This window comes from Hyperoodon ampullatus (assembly GCF_949752795.1).
Source record: "Hyperoodon ampullatus genome assembly, chromosome: 3".
NCBI classification, from domain to species: domain Eukaryota; kingdom Metazoa; phylum Chordata; class Mammalia; order Artiodactyla; family Ziphiidae; genus Hyperoodon; species Hyperoodon ampullatus.
The window spans coordinates 114,156,879-114,179,808 of record NC_136916.1 but is presented as its reverse complement, the minus strand read 5'-3'; the positions used below and the strand labels follow the sequence as shown (position 1 = coordinate 114,179,808).

Sequence of the window (22,930 nt, the reverse complement as noted above, 5' to 3'; positions counted from 1 at the left end):
TAATCTCATAAGGAAGAAACTATATATTTCTTAGGTTAACTCTGTTGATAATGTTTCTCCAAAGAGAGTATCCTGCTTTCTCTTTGAGGATGACAAGAAAAATGAGATGTAGAACACTGTAGGCATTGTAGTGTATCAAAAAGATATTACTGCCGAACATGGTAACTGAAAATCTGTGAAAATCAGTGGCCTAAATGAAGGCTGAAAGCACTGTCCCCCATAGTGTCATCATCAAAAACAATCTTTTCAAGTTTAGTGCAAATGGGCATTCCCTAGGGACCATGGACTCCAGCACTGAGAAGCATGTCCAGAACTCACCATGAAGGTGCTGAGACAGAGCCAATCAAAGCATTTCCAGGGTTGTCTGCTCTGAAAACACAAGAGAAATGCCATCGTACCTTTATGTATTCACATCATGACTTTTCTTTGGTTGGGCGTTTTTAACCTTTCAAAGGGTTTTAACATCTATAATCTTAATAGATCCATAATGCCGTGAGGTTTTTCTTGGTGACTGCCTGAGTCCATGTATAATAAAATATTTGATCTCTTAGGCCACTTTTTGAGAGTACTCTGGGTGCCTTCACATCAGATGAGGATGAATGTTGTTTCAGAATTAGGATATAAGCTCCTGCAATGGAGTATATAAGGTCAGGGACCATGTTTTGTTGACCCTTTATCTGCTATAACTCTAAGCATTATGGCTTAGATATAGAAGGTAGTGGGAAAATATTTATTCATTTGAATTTCTCCTAAAAGACCAGGTGAGCCTGTATCAGGCTGTTGAAATATATGCCAGGTAAAATTATATAGTACACAGAAATGAGTAGCAGGTGATTGCCTTATTTCTCTTTGAATTTAATGCTCAGTAAAACTTATTTGGTTAAAGCATCCTGTAGAGAATTTTTAGAAACAGTGAACAAATTTAATTGTTTCCCATGGCCAGGAATGGTTAATATAAGAAAAGCTCCTATAAAATGTATCAAAGAAAAGAGGAAGGTGACAGCAGCTCTTTAAATATTTAAGGACACCTTTTATGAGTTCAGTGTTTTCTCACAGCAATAATATTTGATCAGAATGCAAGAGGCTGGCTCCAATTTCTAGTTCTAACACGAGACTGCTATAGACTTAAAAACCTTTCTGTTCTAGCCTCTCTTTTATGTTTCTTTGGGGTACATGTCCATATTTACCAGAGAGAGCTTTTAAGAAAATAAACTTTAAAGATTTTAGGCTTTAAGCTTTAAGTACTGTGTCTTGCTTCAGCCTCAAAAAGCTTGACTGTCATTTCAATGGATTTTTCTCTTTTTTGTTCTCCTACGTGGCAAACCCATGGGGAAAGTTAGTAATATCACTTCTGTCTTACGGGTTAAAAATTGATACACAGACGTTGAGTGACTTGCCCAAGGTCAATAAGACCATGCTAAAAGCCAGAAACAGAATTTTTTCTGGAAGAATTTCAGCTTAGTTTGCTAGGCCGTTCTGTTATTCTTGAAAATGCGTCTTTAGGTATCAGTCCAGAAGTCTGAAGAAATTGGTGGGCCCTGGGAGTATAATGTAAATAAAGTCAAGAATGCCATCCAAAGTGACTTTAGAGTAGTCAAAACACAGTTAAGAACCCCACCCTTATAGCTTCTACAGCCAGATTCACTTTGGTGTAGGCTCGTCTTCCAAACCTCCATACATCTTCAACAGCATGAGGCTGAGCCTAAAAGGGCAGATAGAAGAGTTCTTACTGTTAGTCATACCTGTCATCCAGGAGCTCTGGGGTACAGGTAAAAATTTATTAGTATAAACTGAGACTATAAAGAGCAAACCTTGGTTGTGACAACTGCTTTTAACCATTTTTCCAACTGCTTTTAACCATTTTTCCAGTTATGTAAGGGAGTCTACCATAAACATTCAAGTAAGTTTACTAAAACAGCACATCAAAGAGAAACATATTGTGTTTGTGTGTATGTGTATGTATGTGTATCCAATCACACAAGTGATAAAAGTAAGGAAGAGGATGGAGAGAAGATTTAGAGAACAAAATGAAGGAAATGCATAGATGGATGGAGAGAAAGTAATAAGCAAATAGGGAAAATTATAAAGGTTTAAACAGATAGGGGAAACAATAACTAGTCTGCAGAGAATAAACCACAACAACTACCTAAAAATAAAAGTACTGCAGAAGAGGAAGGAAATCACAGCTGGAGAGAAGGTCTTCAGTGAATGACTTCCCTGAAATAATCAGATGAAAGAATGTGATAATGATGGCTTAAAAAAATTGTGTAAGGGCTGCAAAAATTCACTAAGAGGAGATGAGAACAAAAAGAGGCAGAAGTACCAGGATGTGGCCATTTAGTACAGCTTACATCCATAATAAAGGACAACTTTTCAAGAATAAATAGGTACTAAAATTTGTGATTTCGAGGATTTTATCTAAGCACCATCGATAGGGAGCCCCTTCACTGGGCACCATCTTCCCCGTGACTGTTACTTCTGCCTTTGCTATATTGGTGGCTTGCTACATGGTCCAAGGGATGCCATTTCATATTTCTGTGTAAAATCTGTTCCATTTAAGACAGGGACAATGATATACTCGCCACTTACCCACCACAGATATATTTTAAGAAGTAAATAGGTCATGTTTCTACAAAATTTCAAATCTCTGTGGAAAATGCATCATTAAAAAAAAAGTCTCTACTTTTAATAACATGACTTTTGTAATAAGATTTTTTTGGCATGTTACCCATTTGCAAGTAAGAATGCAAATTTCCCATTCATTTTTCTTATATGTCTTAGAAATAAGGTACTATAACTATTGTCTACATTAGAGAGTAAAACAAGTCACATTGGAGGGGAGTCATTGAAAAGGTACTATATATATATTTTTTTCCCTGATCTTTTAGAAAATATATCAACAAAGCATTACTATTTTTCTCTATCCTTAATGAAGGGAAGAGGGAACATATTGATATTACCCAGTAATACTACTTCTCAAAATCTATACACAGATGACCATTTAATTACCGAGTTCTATAAACATGGAAACAGAAAAGGACCCACGCCAAACATTTTAATTTGTGAACTAATGAGTTTCAAAGAGTTAGGCCAAAAAAAAAAAAGAAAATATATGCCTGGAATCAGATTGCCCATTTTTAAACTCTGCTTGCATTGCTTACTAGCTGTGTGACTCCCTACGCCTTAGTTGCTCATCGGGGGATAATATTAATACTTCTTTCATAAGGTTGCTCTGAGGACTGAATGTGCTAATATATGCAATGTCCTAGACAATTCCTATTAATAATAAGATATAATAATAATAATAATAATAATAATAATATTCAAGTGTTTGTTCACACTTGATCCAAATGCTGCATGCTAAAAAAAATAACCTTTGGCATAACTTTTCTCATCTCTTTTATGCCCCTAGTTTGTATAATTATGTAAAACTTCCCTTCACTAAATAAAACACTGAATCTAGGAATCAAAATTCAGTAGGAAAAAAACTTTGCCTTTTATTGACTTCCACTGGACACATGGCTGAGAGCTATTGTGATTTGCCATTGGTTTGTTACTCTTCCCCAGTGTGTCTTCCTGATTTTGGTAAAGGCCTAGGAGCATGTCAAACTAATTCCCAAATCTGAGGGGTTTTCCCATATTGCATTCTTCTGCAATGCACCTATCTCCATTCGACTTATTAAAATTCTATCTAGCAAGGTCCAGTTCAAATTTCATTTCTTCTACAAAGGTGTTCTAAGACCAGCACTTTTTTTATACCACACAAATGTGCTATCTTGGCTGTAATTTCATGTTTTTTGGTTTTATTTTTCTAAATGGATTATAAATTACTATGGAAAAGGATAACCTTCCTTTTAGTTTGTTCTCCATAGAATATAGTAATACCTAACAAATGCTTATTACCTCAACTTCATAGTTAGACAGCATCATTCCTTACTCTTCCCTACTTTTTAAAGTAAGGGTGGAATTATTCAACCATTAATTCCTAATACATGTATAAGAACATATGGACATATGTAATTTTTAAAATATATGTGAGAAAAGAGAATTAAGGTAGGAAATATCATTGTGAGTAGGCACACAGAAAGTGATGCAAATTTCATAAATTATTAGTGGGGCTTGATACTAATTAGTACAGTTTGGAAAGTAGAAAAAACTTGAAATCAATTTTTCCCCAAGTAAATATGAATCTGCCTTTAACCAGATAGCTCTCCAGAGAAGTAGCCCCAGTAGGGAATTTGGAATTAGAGTGATCGTCTGTCACTAGGTCTCTCAGGGTTGACTTTGAATTCAAATGTGAGCCTATTCTCTACCAAAATACCCTAGAGACCATTCTGGTCTTTTCGTCATAGACAGCTAAATGCCTTTAGCCATATTTGCTATGACATCCAATGTGACGAATGAAATACAAACCAGGGGTGTACATACCGTAACACAAGCAGAAGGTAAGAACAGGTTGTTCATATGATGTGAAGTGACCCATTTTCAATGGAAATATAAGTAAATATAACTATTCTATGCTGTCAAGAAATCTGAGGAACATTTGGTAACTCTGCCTAAAGAAAACGGTAGGGAAATTAAAATATGTGGAAAATAAGATGTCAAAGAGAAAGCTGAACTTCCATGACAGATTTAGCAAAGGACACTGTTGAGAACCTGATTGAATAGTTATGTAAAAAAGAGTGGATATATGTATATGTATAACTGATTCAATTTGCTGTAAGCAGAAACTAATGCAACATTGTAAATCAACTCTACTCCAATAAAAATTCATTTAAAAACAAATGAAATTTTATATAAATCTGAAAAAAAGAATAGTTATCTACTACTGAATAAAAGTAAAATGGAAAGGAAAGGGTCCAAGAAGGCTCATAAAATATGTATTTATGACTACTATCTGAGATGAACTAAAAATAACATGGCATTTAGAAATTACCACTGTTGGGATACCCTAGTGGCGCAGTGGTTAAGAACCCGCCTGCCGATGCAGGGGACATGGATTCAAGCCCTGGTTTGGGAAGATCCCACATGCCATGGAGCAACTAGGCCTGTGCACCACAACTACTGAGCCTGTGCTCTAGAGCCCGCGAGCCACAACTACTGAGCCCGTGTGCCACAACTACTGAAGCCCGCGCACCCGAGCTCCGCAACAAGAGAAGCCACCACAATGAGAAGACTGTGCACCACGACGAAGAGTAACCCCGCTCACTGCAACTAGAGAAAGCCCACTCACAGCAACGAAGACCCAGCACAGCCAAAACTAAATAAATTAAATAAATAAATTTATTTAAAAAAAATTAGAAATTACCGCTGTTATGGTAGTTTTCCAAAAAAAAATTATATTAATTCAAATATATATTGTTTCCTTAGCTTTGAAATTGTTCCTAAAATCCTGATTTTTGCCAGATTGCCTATAAGCAAAATCAATTACTAATTAGAACAATCTTTGCTTTTTCACCAAAGAGAGAATATTGAAGTTGGAACGGACCTTGGAGCTACCTAGTCCATCCCCCTCACTTTACAGATGAAGAAAATGAAACCTGAGAGCATGAGTGTCAGAGCCTAGGGAGAATCCGGCCTCCTTGTGCTTTATCACAGGGCTTTCCAATCTTTTTTTCCTATCACTGGTCTTTAGTGAAGCTTAAAAATAAGATCAAAGAACACTCAAAAGAGGATCTAGATTATAAAATAACATAAAGAAACTGAGGCACTGAAATGAAGTCCATTCACATCCTCAAGAGAATTTAATACGTGGAGATCTGAGTGACAGTGGCCTTTTCCTTTTCCTGAGGAAGCCTCAAGATCAGTTAATCCTGATAGTATGCATATGAGAGTGTGACTGAGTTGTGGTAAAGCTCTTGGAGTAATAGCCAAACTTTTTTTTAAATTCCACTTTATTGTACGTGTGTATGTGAGAGTGTGCAGCTAAATATTTTTATTTTGTTTTTACTGTTTCTAAGTCTGATTGATAATTCATTTTCTAAAAAGGTCAGTGTAAATTTCTGTTTCAGGGTCAGACACGAATATTAGGGTTCATAGAATGATTTCAGAGCAGGCCAGCCACCAGAGAAATACCAATAAAAGCAGAATAACAGCCAAAGTTGAAAGAAGTGTGTTAGAGCCACTCTCTGCTTTCCTTTGGGTCCCACAAGCACGCTAGAGTATAGGAGGCCACCTGGTGGTGAAATGAACCAATTAACCATTTAATATTACATTGAAAAGCAAGCAAAATAGGCAGATTTTGGGTTGTTAAAAAAGAAAAAGTAGAACCTTGGGCAAAAAACGGATAGTCAACATGTATTATTGCAATACAACAGAGAGAAAATTGAATTGGAAAATCATTCAAGTCTGTAGAATAACGTATATTCCTAAAATGTTGCCATAATAATTATTATTTATACCAGGGACTGGCAAACGTTTTCTGTGAAGAGCCAGATAGTAGAGGTGACCCTTGAACAACTCGGGGGTTAGGGGCACCGACCCACACACAGTCAAAATTCCAAGTTTAACTTTACAGTGGACCCTCTCACCTGAGATTCAGCAACGATGAATTCAACCAACTGTGGATCATGTAGTACTGTAGTACTTATTTACTGAAAAACATCCACGTATAAGTAGACCCATGCAGTTCAAACCCACACTGTCCAAGGGTCAACTGTAAATAGTTTAGGCATGTGAGCATGTAAATAGTTTAGGCCTGTGAGCCATATTGTCACTGCTGAAACTACTCAATTATGCTATTTTAGTGTAAAAACAGCCACAAACAATTCATAATGAATGTGCCTGGCTGTGTTCCAATAAAACTTTATTTGAAAAAAACAGGCTATAGTCTGGATTTGACCTTCAGGCTGTAGTTTGTAAACTCCTGATTCTGTACTATGTATTGAGCGCATACTATTTACTGTAAGCACAGGGCTGAACCCCTTACATACCTCAATGAGTCCTAACAACCTTTCAGGGTAGGTGCTATCCCCATTTCACAGGTTTAAAAACTGCAGCTTAAAAAGTTTAAATAATTTGGTGTAAAATGTACTCTGCTACCTCTAACTTAGAAATGCTTTATGTAGCCTCCTGACCATTTTTCTCTGTGATTGCTGACACCTGTTCTGACCCTCCCTCTCATTCATCCTGCAGAGGCTGCTTTTGGTTTCCCTCCATGGTGACTTTGCTCCTGTTTCTCTACCTCACGTTCCCTTGAAATGTTGTCTATTACCATCTCTTTCTCCATCACTTCTTTTATGTTTAAAAGCTTTATGTCAGTTTTCATAACAACAGATGCAAGCAAGCACAGAAAAAAGACAAAAGCAATGTATTAAAAATAGATAGCCACATATACAACAATAAGCCAAAGAAACTGTCATACCATATATGTTCCAAATGGAATGTGAGCCAAAAACATGATGCTCACTCTTACATAAATAATATATTACACATCCACTGGGAGAAGCAGCAGCTCTGTCCCTAAATGGCAAGAGGATTTTTGGGGTCCATTTTTATCTTATTTTCTTTTTCTTTTTAAACTCTTTTTTTCCCCAGGTATACACTGTTAAGTCATACCATCTCAGACAGACCACATTCCTCTTCCAAACTAACCATGAACTATTTTATTAACTGTTAATAAGAGAAAGTGGAAAAACCTGATGCAGAAATCCACAGAGCTCATTAAAGCCCCTCAAATACATGAATTTACCAGCAGTCTCTCAATATTAGCATATTTTCTCCTACAAAAGAGGACTGAAGTGGTTTCAGTTAGATGGAGTGTAGACAAAACTGAAATAAAGGATATTTAAAAGATTTTTTCACTTGAAAAGAAAACTGCAAAAGATTCAGATATGTGACGATATTAGAAAATAGAAGAGATTTAATTATGGAGCATGAATTCTGGCTGATTTGACAATTAAACCTAACAACAGAAGGGATTTACACTAGGTATAAGAAGACTTTCAGGGCAGTGAGAATTGTTAAACATTTTAATGGAAGGTTGTGAATTCCCTCTGGAAAGGTCTTTAATGGAAGACAAATTCCCTCCTATCTGGAATGGATAAAAAACAATCTCTGAAAGAGAGGAAATGAAATGAAGGTCATTTGGAGGTCACTTGCAGTCCTGAAACTCCAGGTAAAATTCTCACTTCCCATGGGTAAATAACTGTACAAAACCTCTAAGGGATTCACTTTGGAAGATTCAGGAGAAAACACTTGTTAAGTAGGTGATTCAATTCAGAAAGTATTTATTGAGTGGCAAATATTACCTAACTCTGGGGAGATGTCCAGCCCAGGAGGGCACATGTCTGAGCAGCAGTGTGGACAATGGACAGGGAACACAATTATTTACTTCAGTTAATTTTTAAAAAAATCTTTGAGCTCCAGGCAGCTTTCTGTAACTATTTCCTGAACTTGGTGAGCTCAAAAATCCTGCAAGAGGGCCTCCCTGGTGGCGCAGTGGTTGAGAGTCCGCCTGCCGATGCAGGGGATACGGGTTCGTGCCCCGGTCTGGGAGGATCCCATATGCCGCGGAGCGGCTGGGCCCGTGAGCCATGGCTGCTGAGCCTGCGCATCCGGAGCCTGTGCTCCGCAACGGGAGAGGCCACAACAGTGAGAGGCCCGCGTACCACAAAAAAAAAAAAAAAAAAATCCTGCAAGAGCTGGCTGTCACATGAAATTTCTGGCATTATTCATGGTATCCCTGGATCTTTTTGTAAACAGAAAAGGCTCTGACAGTGTTTCTATACTTTATTTCCTTTTCTAACCCAAACTTGGATGGATGGAGCCTCTTAAACTATCATCAAAACACTGGTTATAAAATACTAGCTAAATCTGAGCTCTTGTGCTATACTCCCTTGTTGTAGAGAAAAAATTCAATTAGCTCAACTCTAGAGATTCATTTATATTTGAGTCTTCAGGAACGTGAGGATTTTTGTTCGTGGCTTATAAGAAAACCAGAGATTCAAGGAATGGGTCTTTAGTATCACCAGGCTGAAGAGAGTGAAGAAGAGGAGAGAACAACCATACAGAGAGACATGTTCCTCATGCTTATTTCAAATCTCAGCATGTCCCAGCTGAGGAAAGCTGAGGAGGAAGGACAAAGTTCAATGAGAAGACAGTAAACCCAAAAGGATGCCAAAGTAGACACAAAGAGGGGCAAGAAGTGAATTTATCACAAATCTTTATCAAATTCTAATTTTAAATGGCACATCTTTTAACCTTTTCTTTATTGCTTAAAATCATTAAAGCTTACAATTAATCACTAAAAGTATAAATGACCATATATGAGGATTATTTTTTTAAATAATGAAGAGTATAAAATTTTTAAATCCAAGAGTGGGAGTAAGTTTCAAAATTACATTTCAGCTTTTTCTTGACATTATAGAAGTGAAATTTAGTTTTTTAAATTTCATATTCTGAATTGGCTTGCTATCGCTTTGGAAAGATGAGTCAGTCTTTTAGACTCTCTCCCCTCTTCACCCTCATCATGACGGACTTGGATTAAAGAGCCAGCCCAAGTCCAAATCTCCTATTATTTTTCTCACCCCTTCATGATTAAATTTTTAGACACACACTCATCTGAAGTCAAACCAGATTTTCTACAATGAAAGTGTCAGTAAAATCTCCTGGTAACTATGGTACAAGAACAAATTGTGCTGATATACTTCACATTTCAAATGACTGTTCATGTTTACCTATACTTATTATTCTATTATTAGGCTTCGCATTTGCACGGTTCATGTTATCCTCACATGTATAAACAATCCTACTGAGATTGTCTACATAATCAAGAATACATCAGTGAATACTACGGTTTGAAAGGTTGGAAACTAGCCATAGAATTATGGTGATTAGTTGTACATTTTTGTACCATTTGTCTCAGACATGGATGTCACTGTCCTTCCCTTCCTCCCTCCCTCTTTTTTCCCTATCACCTTGTTTTTTCCCCTGATATCAACCTGGCCAAATCTGAGTACTCTGAGTATTAAGAACTATCCTTAATGCACATTGATTTTTCAAGGAGAGAAATTTTTGTTTTTCTTTTTATATATAATGTAAGAGGAAGCCATGAAGTTTTAGACTCAATTACCACAGCATGAAAATAGGATTGTTTTCTTGAAAAAGTAATGAGTTGATAGCATAGCTCTGATTAATAGGATCTAATTAATAGATTATTAAATAAGCCTTATTGGAAAAATGTTTCTCACCATATAATTATTGAGTTTCTATACTGTGCCAGGTACTGTGCTAAGCACTGGAGCTATATCAATAAACAACACAGACATGAATCCTGCCCTTGGAATGTGAAATCTAACAAAAATTATAATCATTCATTCTCAAATTTAGTCCACAAAGTTTAAATCTATCATATTATTTAAAAATATGCATTTTATTAATAACAAAGTACTCATGGCTAAATTATTCTCAAGGAGGGTTCTCTCAGGGAGGCACCTGTGAGTATTGAAAGGGATAATTCTATTGTAATGAAGGTAGCAAAATCCAGTATGCCAAAATTTATAACATAGAAATGAGCTCCAGACTGAAACTTGGCAGATATGAAAGGAGTTTGTATAGTTACTTATATATGCATGATTTAAATGTCTTGGGACAGCCAGCATGTCTGGTCCAAGGAATCTGACTTCATCCAGATTCAATCTTGATGAAAGATTCTTTTAATTCAACATGTTAATACTTTGTATATGTGTGCATATGTGTAAACACACATAAATGTATGCATAAATATGTGTGTGTGTACCTCTTCCACAGACTTCCTAGTTTTCAATGGCTAAAATGAGGTGACAAGGGGAATATCACAAATCACAAAGCTTTATGCAAATGTCTATGAGCATATGGAATCAACCACTTAAGAAGCAGCTGAAGTAGTAAATTCAGACGAGTTTCAGGGGTATATAGATATCCTATTGGAGAAAGTTGTGGTCTGAGAAAGTTTGAAAGAAAAATTGAAATCAACCCCAAAAGCAATAAGGATTTTAGTCTGGTTGACTCTTTCCTAGCTTTAGAAAAAGAAAATGTGTGTGTGTGTGTATGTGTGTGTGTGTATGTGTGTGTGTGTTGTGTCTTAGGTAAATGAATCAAGGTTCAGCAGCAAGACCACTCTTCCCTCTTAGCTTCCCAGTGCGCCTCATTAGGGACAGAGTGTCACAGAAGTGTCTATTTTAAGAATGTATGAGCTTCACAAATGCCCACTTTATTAAAAATATGCTTGGAATGCCCTTGTTTCTGAGAAATGCATTTGCTTCCTTGACAGGACTGGAAGGTGGTTTTTCTGTAAATGATATTCCTCTAGAGCATCTCTCCATGGGGACACTTCTTCAATGACTCCCTTTGGCAATAACAGAATCCATGAGGTTGAATCTTCCTCAGGCAATGCTGCCTTTAGTGCATCTCCCAAAATGACATAAATATTTTCAGCCTTGGCTTTCCTGAATCTGACAGAATATAACAGGAGGCTCCTGTTATGGCAACACTTCCCCAGGGTGCTGAGGTGCTTAAGAAAGGCTGATGAGTGGCTAAAGAACCAGCCCAAACCCATCATGTTTTCTCTGCAGATGTACCATCTAAATATTTAGGACTTTCTTCTTTCTATCTTAGCACAAAAAGTTCATGAAGAGGGCGGAAATAATGTTCTTGCAAGAATTTTACCTGCTGTAGAGAAGAGGATATGGGGCAACACTGAGCAGGCAAGGATCAAACCCTAACTTATTTATTTATTTCTTGTGGTAGTTATTGGTGCAGCTCAACAAATATTTCTAGTTTTCTGCCTTCCAGCATATAGTAGGAATGCATTTCCCCATTCAGTTTGGAGTAAGGTGGAGCCATGCGATTCATTTGGGCCAATTATTGAGAGGAAGTGACATGTGTTTCTTCCAAGTAGAAGATTTAGTGACTAGAGTGAGACCCTCCAGAAGTCTCTCTTCTCTTTGCCACATTGAGGGAATCTTTAAGAGGGTGGCTGGTCCATGAGTATGATTCCTGGAGTAATAGCAATATGAAGGATAGCTCACAGCCAACTTGTGATGGACATGTAGTATAAGTACATGAGAAATAAATCTTTGCAGGTTTAAACCTTTGAGATTTGGCGGTTGTTTGTTATCTCAGCAAACCCTAGCCTAATCTGACTGAGAAACTAGTTCTGTGTCTTTCAGGCTAGCCACTTAACTGTATTTCAGGCTCAGAGTACATGAAGTGGGGAAAATAATCCATGATCATTAAATACAATAACGTACATAGGGCACTGGCATAGTCAAATAGTAAGATTTGACCAATATTAGTTTTTTTGTCCCTCTATCCTACTCCTATCTCATAACACACACACACACACACACACACACAATACTTCCCTTCTTATCAAATGGTGAAGTACGTAACATCTGCGTCCTTGGTCCCTTTTCTGGATTTCTTCCCTCTCCCCACTCCCCACTCTATCTTCTCTTCTCAGTGTCTTTCCATTTAAACTAGATGTTAAAATTGGCATTTAATTCAATATTATTCTCCCCCTGCCTATAGATTATCTGCATCTGGTAGAGTACACTCTTTTTTTACCACAAAGAAATGAATCTTAAGGATAGGATTTAAAGTTAGACATAGTAGTAAAACAAGGACAGAAAGGAAGGAGGTTAGTGAGTTTACCTGTAAAAGCGCTATGGTTGAGCTTTGCCTGCCCCCTGCCCCATCCCCAGCCAGGGCTCACCAGCCTATTCTGAACAGGTACCTGGACTCCCTTTGAAATAACTAAAACATTATTTATGCACCCTTCTAGCCCCACCTCCCTGCTTTAGGAATATATGCATGAAATCCTAACAAACTGTAAAAACTAGAATGATAATAAAGACGAAATATTTGGATTCAATAGCATATATATCTTATACACTTCCTTGTAGTTACAGTTATGATAACAAATGCCTTCCTGATGTAATTACATGAAATATTAAACCTAACATTTATCCTTTTATATTAAGACCCCTTTGTCAATGACAATACTTGGTTTTCATCTTTAAACTCTGGTACTTATTTTTGACAAAATAAATAACCCCCAGTTCTTATCATGGTTGTCTGTAAAGTTTAATGACACATAACTTTTTTTCTAGTTTCAAACCAGATTAGCTTACATATGAATATAACCACTACAAATAAGTAATTTAAAAATAGGAAATGCTGGGCTTCCCTGGTGGCGCAGTGGTTGAGAATCTGCCTGCTAATGCAAGGGGCACGAGTTCGAGCCCTGGTCTGGGAAGATCCCACATGCCGCGGAGCGGCTGGGCCCGTGAGCCACAACTACTGAGCCTGCGCGTCTGGAGCCTGTGCTCCGCAACAAGAGAGGCCACGACAGTGAGAGGCCCGCACACCACGATGAAGAGTGGCCCCCACTTGCCACAACTAGAGAAAGCCCTTGCACAGAAACGAAGACCCAACACAGCCAAAAAATAAAAATAAATAAATTAAAAGAAGGCTCAACATTAAAAAAAAAAAAAAAAAAAGGAAATGCTAAAAAGTAGGTGAGGGACATTTCCATTAAGTCACTGATCTGAAACATATCTATATAGTGTTGAGCAGTTCAGGAGCCAAAGGTGGCAGTGAACCAAATGCCCTTTCTTGTAAGGAACTTAAATGTTCCTCTAATTTATTTTATAAAAACCAGAAAGAAATTTACAAATATGCAGAGTTAAAGCCAAATATCTCAGCTTAACACGGGGAGGAAACACTGCACATTCACATCTAATTAAGTAAAAGTCATTTCTCAAAAGCTAAAGGCTGAAATTTTCACAATTTAATCCAAATTTTTATTAGCAAACTCTAATGATTATCCTGATTGCAATTAATAAAATCTCCCAAACAGGTCAACTCATTTAAGTGCTATCTGTAATCATTTGGATTTTAACATGATGGTTATTACTTATTACCATGAAACCAAGTAGCACAATGAGATATTGATTACTTTTAACCTTTAGATCCAAGGATTCAAGAAAGGTTAGAATAGGGGAACATTCTTTCTTTCTTGGCTGGCAAATGTATAGCCTTCAGGAGAATTCAAATGATTCCCATTGGCCAAGCAGATCCAAGATTAGTTCATTCTCTGGGCTGACAAGAAATGATGATGCTTTTAAAAATAACACCCAGCACGTATCTAGTGAAGTGTTACATTTATATAACCAATGGCCTCAAGATGTGCTTCACATCACAGCAAATCTCAGGCTGTTAACCCTTTACCAAGTTGTGTTTGTGAAAGTATCTTTGCTGGAATGAGATATTAAATGTAATAGCTTTAATTGGAATAAACTCATCTCATTAAACCAAGTTCTCTGGTAGGTTCCAAAAGGCTGAACACAATCACTGGCCACTGTTGGCCACTAGCGCTTCTTTTGGTTTTCTTTTTTCCATGACAACATTTAGAAATAATTTTCACACTTGTGCCACTGAAAAGCAATGAGTTCTAGGTAGAGTCCAGCAAAATTATGGGCAAGGGAAACATAACAGTTATGTGCTAGATTAATTTGCAGAACACTTGGCATTATTATTGCCAAGTTGTCAAATTGCTCCAAGTTGTTCCGGAAGGTTGTTATTAATAGTATGTTTTCTGAGGAAAGTTCTGTCTACTTTTGGAACTGCATTTCTGTTGCCAAGGAAACTCCTTTAAGCACAGTTTTCTAGGAGCACACTGCTGCTTTTGTTTGCCAGTGTCCTATTCATATCATCTAAGTAAGCGTTTTACATGCTCCAGCCTTCAGTCCCAAATGTTGAAGTTTTAGCCCATTTAAGTTGCTTTTTCAAACATAGCTAATGCCTGCTATGATTTCCCTTTCCCTTTATCCCCCCTTCTCTCTCCACTCTCCACCCAAAGCCCCTCTCTCCCCCGCCTTCTTCCCACTCTCCCTCCAACATGCCCAAATCTTACTATTCAAGGTTTATTTTTTTAAAACAGTTGCATTAGGGAAGATAGTTTTCACAAGTTTTTGATGAATTAACTTCAATTTGAATAATAATTCCATAGGTTGTAGCATTAGTCCTTCAAGTGTTAATTATCTTTTCACTCTAAAATTAACGTAGTCATTTCCTACTGACTCCTCTACCCCATTTACTGAAGTGCTGAGGAAAACATGTCATTGAGTCCTGAGCCAGCCCTGTTGTTGTGATTAAGCGTGGTCACATGGCCCATCTCTGCCAAAAGGAGGGCCCTGAGAAAAGGTGACAAAGACAGTGATTTCCTGTCAGCAAAGAGTAAGACAGGGCTGTCTAGAAGTGATGCAAATGAGGGGAACTTTCCCCACGGCTTGTTTGATCCACTCTAGGCCAGAGCAGGCCAGGCCAGGGAGAGAGGGAGCAGCACAATACAGCAGAGGCTGCCCAGAGAGCCAACGCACCTTCCGGCCAGTGGCTCACCCGCCAGAGACAAAAACTGCTGGCGGGGCTTCCCTTCCTTGCCCCTCTGCACACAGAGCCAGCTATTTCTTGGCATACTATTCTCTTAACATCCTTCTTTTTTTTTTCCTTTTAAAAAAGCAATGAAAATAGGTATTATAAGCTCCAGCATAAATAGTGTTTCATATATTGTTCAGAAACCACATCCATCTACTTTTTCTTCTAAACATTTCCAGGATAAGTTTTGCCCTTTCTCAAAAAAGAAAAGAAAAGGAAAGAAAAAAAAACATACACATATATTCAAGTATTCAAAGAAAACACTGATTAATCAAAGCTCAAATTAATATGACAGCTAATCTAAGTACTTTTTGAACTTTAATAAAAATGGAACAACAAATTCACTTCTAGATAGCAGTGGAGGTGGCCTAGGTTTTTCCATTCTGATCACTTTAAAAAAGATTAGATAATGTTTTTTGAAATATTATAATGACTTTAAGCATATTCTTCTTATCTTAATGGAGTTTTAATCTGACATACAATTAAGCTCTACAAATAATCTACTGGGAAAGAGGTAAAAAATTATCATTAGGTTCTTGTGCCTGATATATCTGGTACATTTTTACCTTGACTGCTTCAATAACTAGTAATTTGCTTCATTTTGAACAATCAAGGAAGAAAATTTTGGTACTGAAATTCCAATATAAGGCCTAATTAACAGAATTTAATTTTTTGACATGTACTTCTATTCTTGTAAATTTTTTTTAAAAGTTCATGGATTTTCTTCTATTTTAATCCTAGCCACTATGACCTGGACTATGGACCAGCCTACCATTACATTTTTAAGAGCTCAAGTTCAGTCATAAAGGTAAAGTCACATAAAGTCACATCTGAAATTATTTAGATCAATGTAGTCCAGAACAAAATGAAAGAGAACTATTGTAGAGGGTTGAATTTATAAAACATAGGAATAGCATGATTAATCTGTTTTCTATGATTGGTTCATAGCTATGGCATCATTTGGCATCATTTTGGCATCAATAGTTATAAAATAACAAGTCAACTATGTCCCATTTTTCTTCTTTTACACTGTATTTCTTATTCCCCAGAATTTCTTATCCCATTCCATACACGTTTCTTTTAAAAGTCATAATGCTTGTCTTATAATACATATCCAAATTCTCTAAAGTAACATTTTCTCCTTTAAAATTTAGCCCTTTCTTGTATATGGCTTTTCTTCCTGAAACAATTCTTCTTTCAATGTTTTGGTTTTAAAAATTTGTTTGTATTTGATTTTTTAGCATTTTCTTATTTATTCATTCATCTACCCATGATTTTAATTTACTCCTTTATTCTTGTTTTCTTTGGTTAACTTTGAATTAACTAATTTCAACTGCTTTTCCATCTCTTCAATGTTTATGTTTCTTTCTCATTTTACTAATAACCTCTTCTTTTCCAATATATAATAACGATGTCCTTTCATTAATTCCATCTGGTCACACTATCATTGAAAAGAGCTACCTATGGGCGAGAGCTGTGCTCAAAATCTCTAAACATTACTTGGCAATAGAGTCAGAGAAAAAATAACTAACTCATTTGTCAGAAGTATTAAGTTCAGAAATCTACTTGTAAGAAATATTGTGGTTAGGCATTTCTCTACTATACCATTCTAACCCCTTATATAAAAAAATCCTAAAAGAAAATATCTTCATTTCTAAGTATCAAAATAAACAATTTCTCCAAAGGAAGTATAATGTTTTTTCTCGTGGAAAATGTAAATTTAGCATTTGACCACATTTCCCTCTTTGCTTTCACTACCAGGAAACCCAGAATAAACTTTTAGGATCATCTTTAGTAATTGTGTAGGTCCTTATAGTCTATGTGCCTACATATTAACTCTTCTCACAGAAATAGAATCCAGCTTACATATATTTGCCCAGTTCTGATCTGTACTTACATATTAAAAATATTTTTATTATTCCCCTGTGAATTCTTATAAGTTCTTACAACCTCAAACCAATAACAAAATAAAAATGGAATTAATATGTTGAGTGAGCATTGTATCATATAGAATGAATGGTTCTTTTCCTTTTTCACACAGGATATATTTTTACAGATATGCCAATGGAGAAAGATAGAGGACACTTGCATTTTTCCCATAAAAGCAGAAAACATGAGTAACCAACCCTCTAAATTAAGTATAGCATCTTCAGTGTAAATTCCCTGAAAGGATACAGGTCTTGGTTGAAGTGAGTGTTAATACTGTTATTTTTTTTTTAAGCTGGAAGGGTTATTTTTAACCTCTGAGAAGTAATATAATCTAATATTTTATTGATGAGGAGGAGCTAAGCCATTCACTCGAGGAACAAATCTATAAATGTGGTGTTTTAGTGAGCCTCACACGACCTGAAAACAGCTCTTGTTTAATTATAACAATAATCACCAGCCTACAACTTCTGAATTTGGCCCTTGAACTTAACCCTTGAAACCCCACACCAATCCAGGACGGCTAGGGGCTCTGTCACCTGTGCTCTGCAGGTGGCAGAGAACAGCAGTTCCCTGTGGCAAGGAAAGAAGCCCATGACAGGGCACAGCCTCACGGCACTCCAGAACCAGCTGCGCCTGCTGCAGAGGGCAAGGCGGCAGCAACAGCCGCTGCCTGGCCTCCAGCTCTCCCATCATGGAGATGCTTCCAGGTCACTTAGTCTATAAAATATATAGGATGGGGGAGGAGGTGTCTTGAGCTTCCCTGAACCCAAGAAAAATGCCACCTTTGATCTGCAGATATGAAAATATGAAGCTTTTCCTTTGCAAGTGGGTTTTAAATATTTCTCCATTAATAGTTAATGCACATGCAGACAGCTCCCTGTGATTATGAATTCTGGCTTCGTAACGCTAGTCCAAATAGGAGCTGAACTTTCAAAATCATGGTGTTACTTCTGACAAATTAAATTGTCCTACTTAGGAAGGTAGCAGGAATGAAGAGAAAGAAAATGAGAGAGTGGGAGTAAATTCTCCTTGGAGCTGATTCTCAGATTGAGGAAGAAAAAAACGAGAAAAGACTACATTTGTGTTTTCTAAGCTGATGATACTGCCAATGTTTATTAGAAAATAGCTTCAGAAGGTCCCCATTCTGAGGCTGATCCAGACCTAGAAGGGGGAAGGAAAGACACTGGCAGTATGTCTCACTGTCTCCAAACAAAGAAGAAAACATATTTAAGGGAGTGGTTACTTTTTAATAAGAATCATGTTGTTCTAATGGCCCTGCAGTTTAAAACTAATCAGAAAACTAATCTTAAATCCCTAACAATCTGAAAATAACAAGAAATGTTTTAAACAGATAATCCACTTTACAGCCCACTGTAATATTAAGATTCTAAATTATGTGAGGTTGTATCTATGTATTCTTTGCCTGTTAAACCTAATTCTCTTCCTTTAAAAGTTCCTTGAATATTTTGCTGGTTTGGGGTAACCAAGATATCATAACAGGTGCTCCACTCAGGAGGTCTGCTGAATGAATAGTCTGGGGTCTTTATCAGAAGTTCCATATCTAGGAGTTAAGGTCACATGATTTTCTAGCAGAGACAAGAATATAAAATAAACAGGTAAGGTCAGGAAAGGTGGTGTCTAACGTTGAAAATGCTAAAAAATCTTCACACTCACTGACGACCCTCTTACTATCTTTTCTCTAACCTAACATTTCCAAAGGTGATTTTCAGGCATCAACCTAGGACTGAGTAATGCAGAATTGGGGTCGGGGCATGCCTATCCATGCCAGGAAATCAGCTGAATGACAAAACAGAGAGAGCCCCACCCCAGGGAAAGGAGAACAAAAGTTTCAGATTCTGTGATAACAGGAATAATGATTCTGTCCTGATCTACAGTTCCTGGAATTTTACCATCACTCAGTTGAAGGTCTCTCTTAAAAGTTTTTCACCCTCATTGTTTACATTAATAGCAGGGATCATGAGCTTCAACCCCATCCTTAATTGTTTTAACTCAACAGCTATTAGTTCAATATCAACCATGTAAGGTGCTTTGCTTAATAACAAAGAATACAAGGGCAAAGCATTTTTCTTGCTGTTATACAAGCATTTTAAGAAATGAAGATGATGTAGATAAGTTGATATAGATTGAAAATGCTGTGAAATGAGTTGGGTGTCCAACTGAGTTCTCACAATGACTAGAGGAACATGAATAACAAATGTCCTGTAATGGAAGGAAAGGTTGCACAAACTAATAAAAAATTGTTTTGTCCCAAATGTCAATGGTGCCCTTGGTGAAAAATGCTGATGAAGCATTGGTAATTTTTAGGGCCAACAAATTTTAAGATTAAAGATGATTAAGGTAGACTCAAATGGTATCGAAAGCCTAGAAAGGCCAGGGACCAACTGAAAAGCTTTAGTCCTTTAGGGGTCTCTGTGATCAACCGGCTCCAAACCTCCCTCTCCCAAGGCGTTAGTTTTGTTGATTCCTAGAAAAGCAGATTAGAACAGAGAAATGGGACTCTGAAAATGTTGACCTAACCTAAGAATCCCTGGGGATTCTTGGCAAAGACCTGAAATTAATTTTCTTCCCTCAGGTTTTCTAATTCAGGAGCCACCCCAAGTTCTAAATGACTCCTTCATCAATATCCTCAGGATTGCTTTGGAGGTTTCTAAACCTCTGGAATAATTTGGGAGCTTATATAAAGAGAGACACTCTACAAACCTATAGCACTGTCCTTGGTTTCTAACATAATCTTTAATTTGTTTACAAGCCTAATGCAAAATCAGTGCTAGTCTAGTGAGCTTAGATATGCTGAGCATCTGAAAGAAGAAACAGAGGACATGAGTCACAAATGAAGAGCCCCAGTATAAAAATGTTTGGAAAAATACTATAATCCAGAAGTACTGACTGGGTGGAATAATGGCCTTCAATATGCCAGAATGGGAATTCTCAGGCAGAGCACTTACAAGGAAACCACAAGTAAAGGAAGACTGCACTTTTTGTTCAATGTTTTCCTATTAATTGTGATGTAAATTATATGAATGTGATTTTGACAAAGAATAGCACTGTTTCTAAAAAAAATAGTGGTTTATGTGCAAAATACAAAAAGCATCAAGAAGAAAAGAAATGTTATTTGGCATCATGGATGAAATAAAATCTGAGATAATGGCTTATGATTAGATAACTTTTGTTTTTTTTTTTTCTTTTTTGGCTGGGCTTTTAATGCTTAAGTCTTAGGAATGAAACAAATATTTTTGTACCATTAAATTAATATAGATTTATAGGCACTTTTCACACATAATTCTTGATCCCGGCATGAAATGCGAAATCACCTGGCTTTGGTTACATTAGGTTGAAATTGTTATTCTAACAATATGTGAGGCCAGAAGATGGTAGCTTTGTGGGTAATGTGGACAGCTATCCATATAGGAAACAGCTAGTAGTCAACAAACTTGATTAATGTTGGACAGAATTCTTTAGGGAGTAAAATATCACCATTTGCTGAGTCCCTAGGGAGCTTATATCTTCTCTTAACTAAGATGATCCCCGAGAGACACTAATTAAAGTCTACCAGACCCTTGAAAATAAATATCTCTCTTTAGAGGAGGTAAAATTTAAAATAATATATTAAGGAAAGGTAACTTAAAAATTGGAGAAGAAAGAAGACAACTTTTATTTGACCTTGAATGTACTTCTTATTCTATAAGAAATTTTAAAAAGCTAGAGGGTAGTTGTTTCTTGTCATTATACTATTGCTGATTCTGTGGTTAGTTATTAATTTTATTTTTTATGATTCACAATCTGCTCTTTGAAATATGCCATATGCTCAAAGCAATTCAAGGATGACAACTGTCAGAATTACTCCAATAAAAATTGCCTAAGTGAGGAAGATTTACTGCAGTCTGATATTTCAGTGGAAAGTCCCTCTACCCTCCCCAACTGCTTTTTCAGACACTGAATCTTACAACCATTTTTTTCAGTCAAAATCACATGGTTGTTTTGTAAGAACTTCTAAGACTATTTAAATAGAATTGGTAAAACACATTAAGCTAGGGGTGAATTAACAGACATGGAAAACAATATAGATAGTTATTAGATGGACTGCCTACAATCAATATGTGAGTACAAAGCCAGTTTTCTTAAATCACATGCAAATATATTGACTTAATTTGACAACGTCTGCACTATGTAACACCAATAAACATTAAATTGGACAAGGCCTGTACCCTGGAAGCAGCAAGCCAAACAGAAGGCAAATTTCTTTTATCTCTGGAAAGATCTGAGGGGTGGATAGAATCCACCTGAGTGCTCCAATCAAAACACATTTTGTTAAATGTTACCAATCCATTTATCCTTCATTTTGTTTCAGTCTACTTATTAATGCAGTTTCATTTATTGCTATTCATCTTGAAGATAAATCTTTGTCCTTCTATAGAATTACACCAAATAGAATGTGATAAAGGGAACTTTCTTGCAATTATGATGTCCATGCAGCCTGTCAGCACACAAGGGATGGAAATGAGTTTGGGGACAGGGAAGGGAATTCTAATAGACACCATGATACATACAATGAACGCAAAAGATATCCTGAGAGAAAGACTTGTCAGGCTAATCAGATCTTCCACAGCAAGGTAAAGACAAGAAGGGTAGCTCTAACCTTGTAAAGATGCTGCTGCTGCTCCTCTGACATCATCAGGTCGTGACTGTCCATCACGAGGGACTCCATGTCAATCAGCCAATCCCAGAGCTCCTGATATTCTGAATCAAAGTCCAGAAGCCTGAAGATAAGGCACAAAATGTATTATGCATAAATACAGTGTAGTTGTTAAAATCTCATATTACAATAATATATTCTTGAAAACCTATGATGTTCCTAGGTGATACCTGTAAAAAGAGAAGGAAAAATTCTCTGTGTGGTTAAACAGAGGGCAAAACAGGAACTCAAGCTTGTGACATAGCCATTTCTTAGATTTTGAAAACGTAACATGTAATTCTGATGCTCATACCTGAGACATACCATGGCTATTTCCATTTGTTCACCCTTTCTGAGGATTTGCAGCATTTGAACAAAATGATTACTACTATGTCCTTGAAAAAGAGCATTGCCATATTTAACAGAATGAGAAATGGAGGGTCAGTGCCTTGTGAAGGTTACACAGTCAAGAACTTGGGGTAAAAACAGCACTCTCAACATTCAAACCCCTTTCTCTATGACTAGATTTTCCACAGATATTGCATCCCAATACATTCATGATTAAGAATACTAATTCAACTAATTTCTCTAAAATGATCACAATATACTATCATATCCAAAATATTATTTTCACTGGGAAATGACTCAATCATTTATCTGTCCCTCTGCTGTCTACCTGCCTATCTCTGCAAATATATATCCTACATATATTGTCATGGATGAGTAGCCAGCATTTCAGCTTAACACTCAGGGATAGGCTTGAGTGACTCTGGTAAGCCAGTGAGAACCAGGGGCAGATCCAGTATGAGACAGGTGTTCCCCACAGACATGTAGGAAACAAAGGTAAGGACAGGAAGTCAAAACAATGAATCTCTGAATAGCCAGCAATCA

General features: G+C 36.8%; 1 protein-coding gene across 1 annotated transcript in view; it reads right to left on the bottom strand.

Annotated features, from left to right (window-relative positions):
- AKAP6 (A-kinase anchoring protein 6) overlaps nt 1-22,930 on the bottom strand; it is a gene marked incomplete at both ends in the record, with an annotated part of 373,598 nt that overhangs the window by 102,850 nt on the left and 247,818 nt on the right. The window contains one exon of the mRNA XM_079701375.1: nt 22,004-22,124. Coding sequence (XP_079557501.1) covers nt 22,004-22,124 — 121 coding nt within the window. The remainder of the gene's footprint in view (nt 1-22,003; nt 22,125-22,930) is intronic.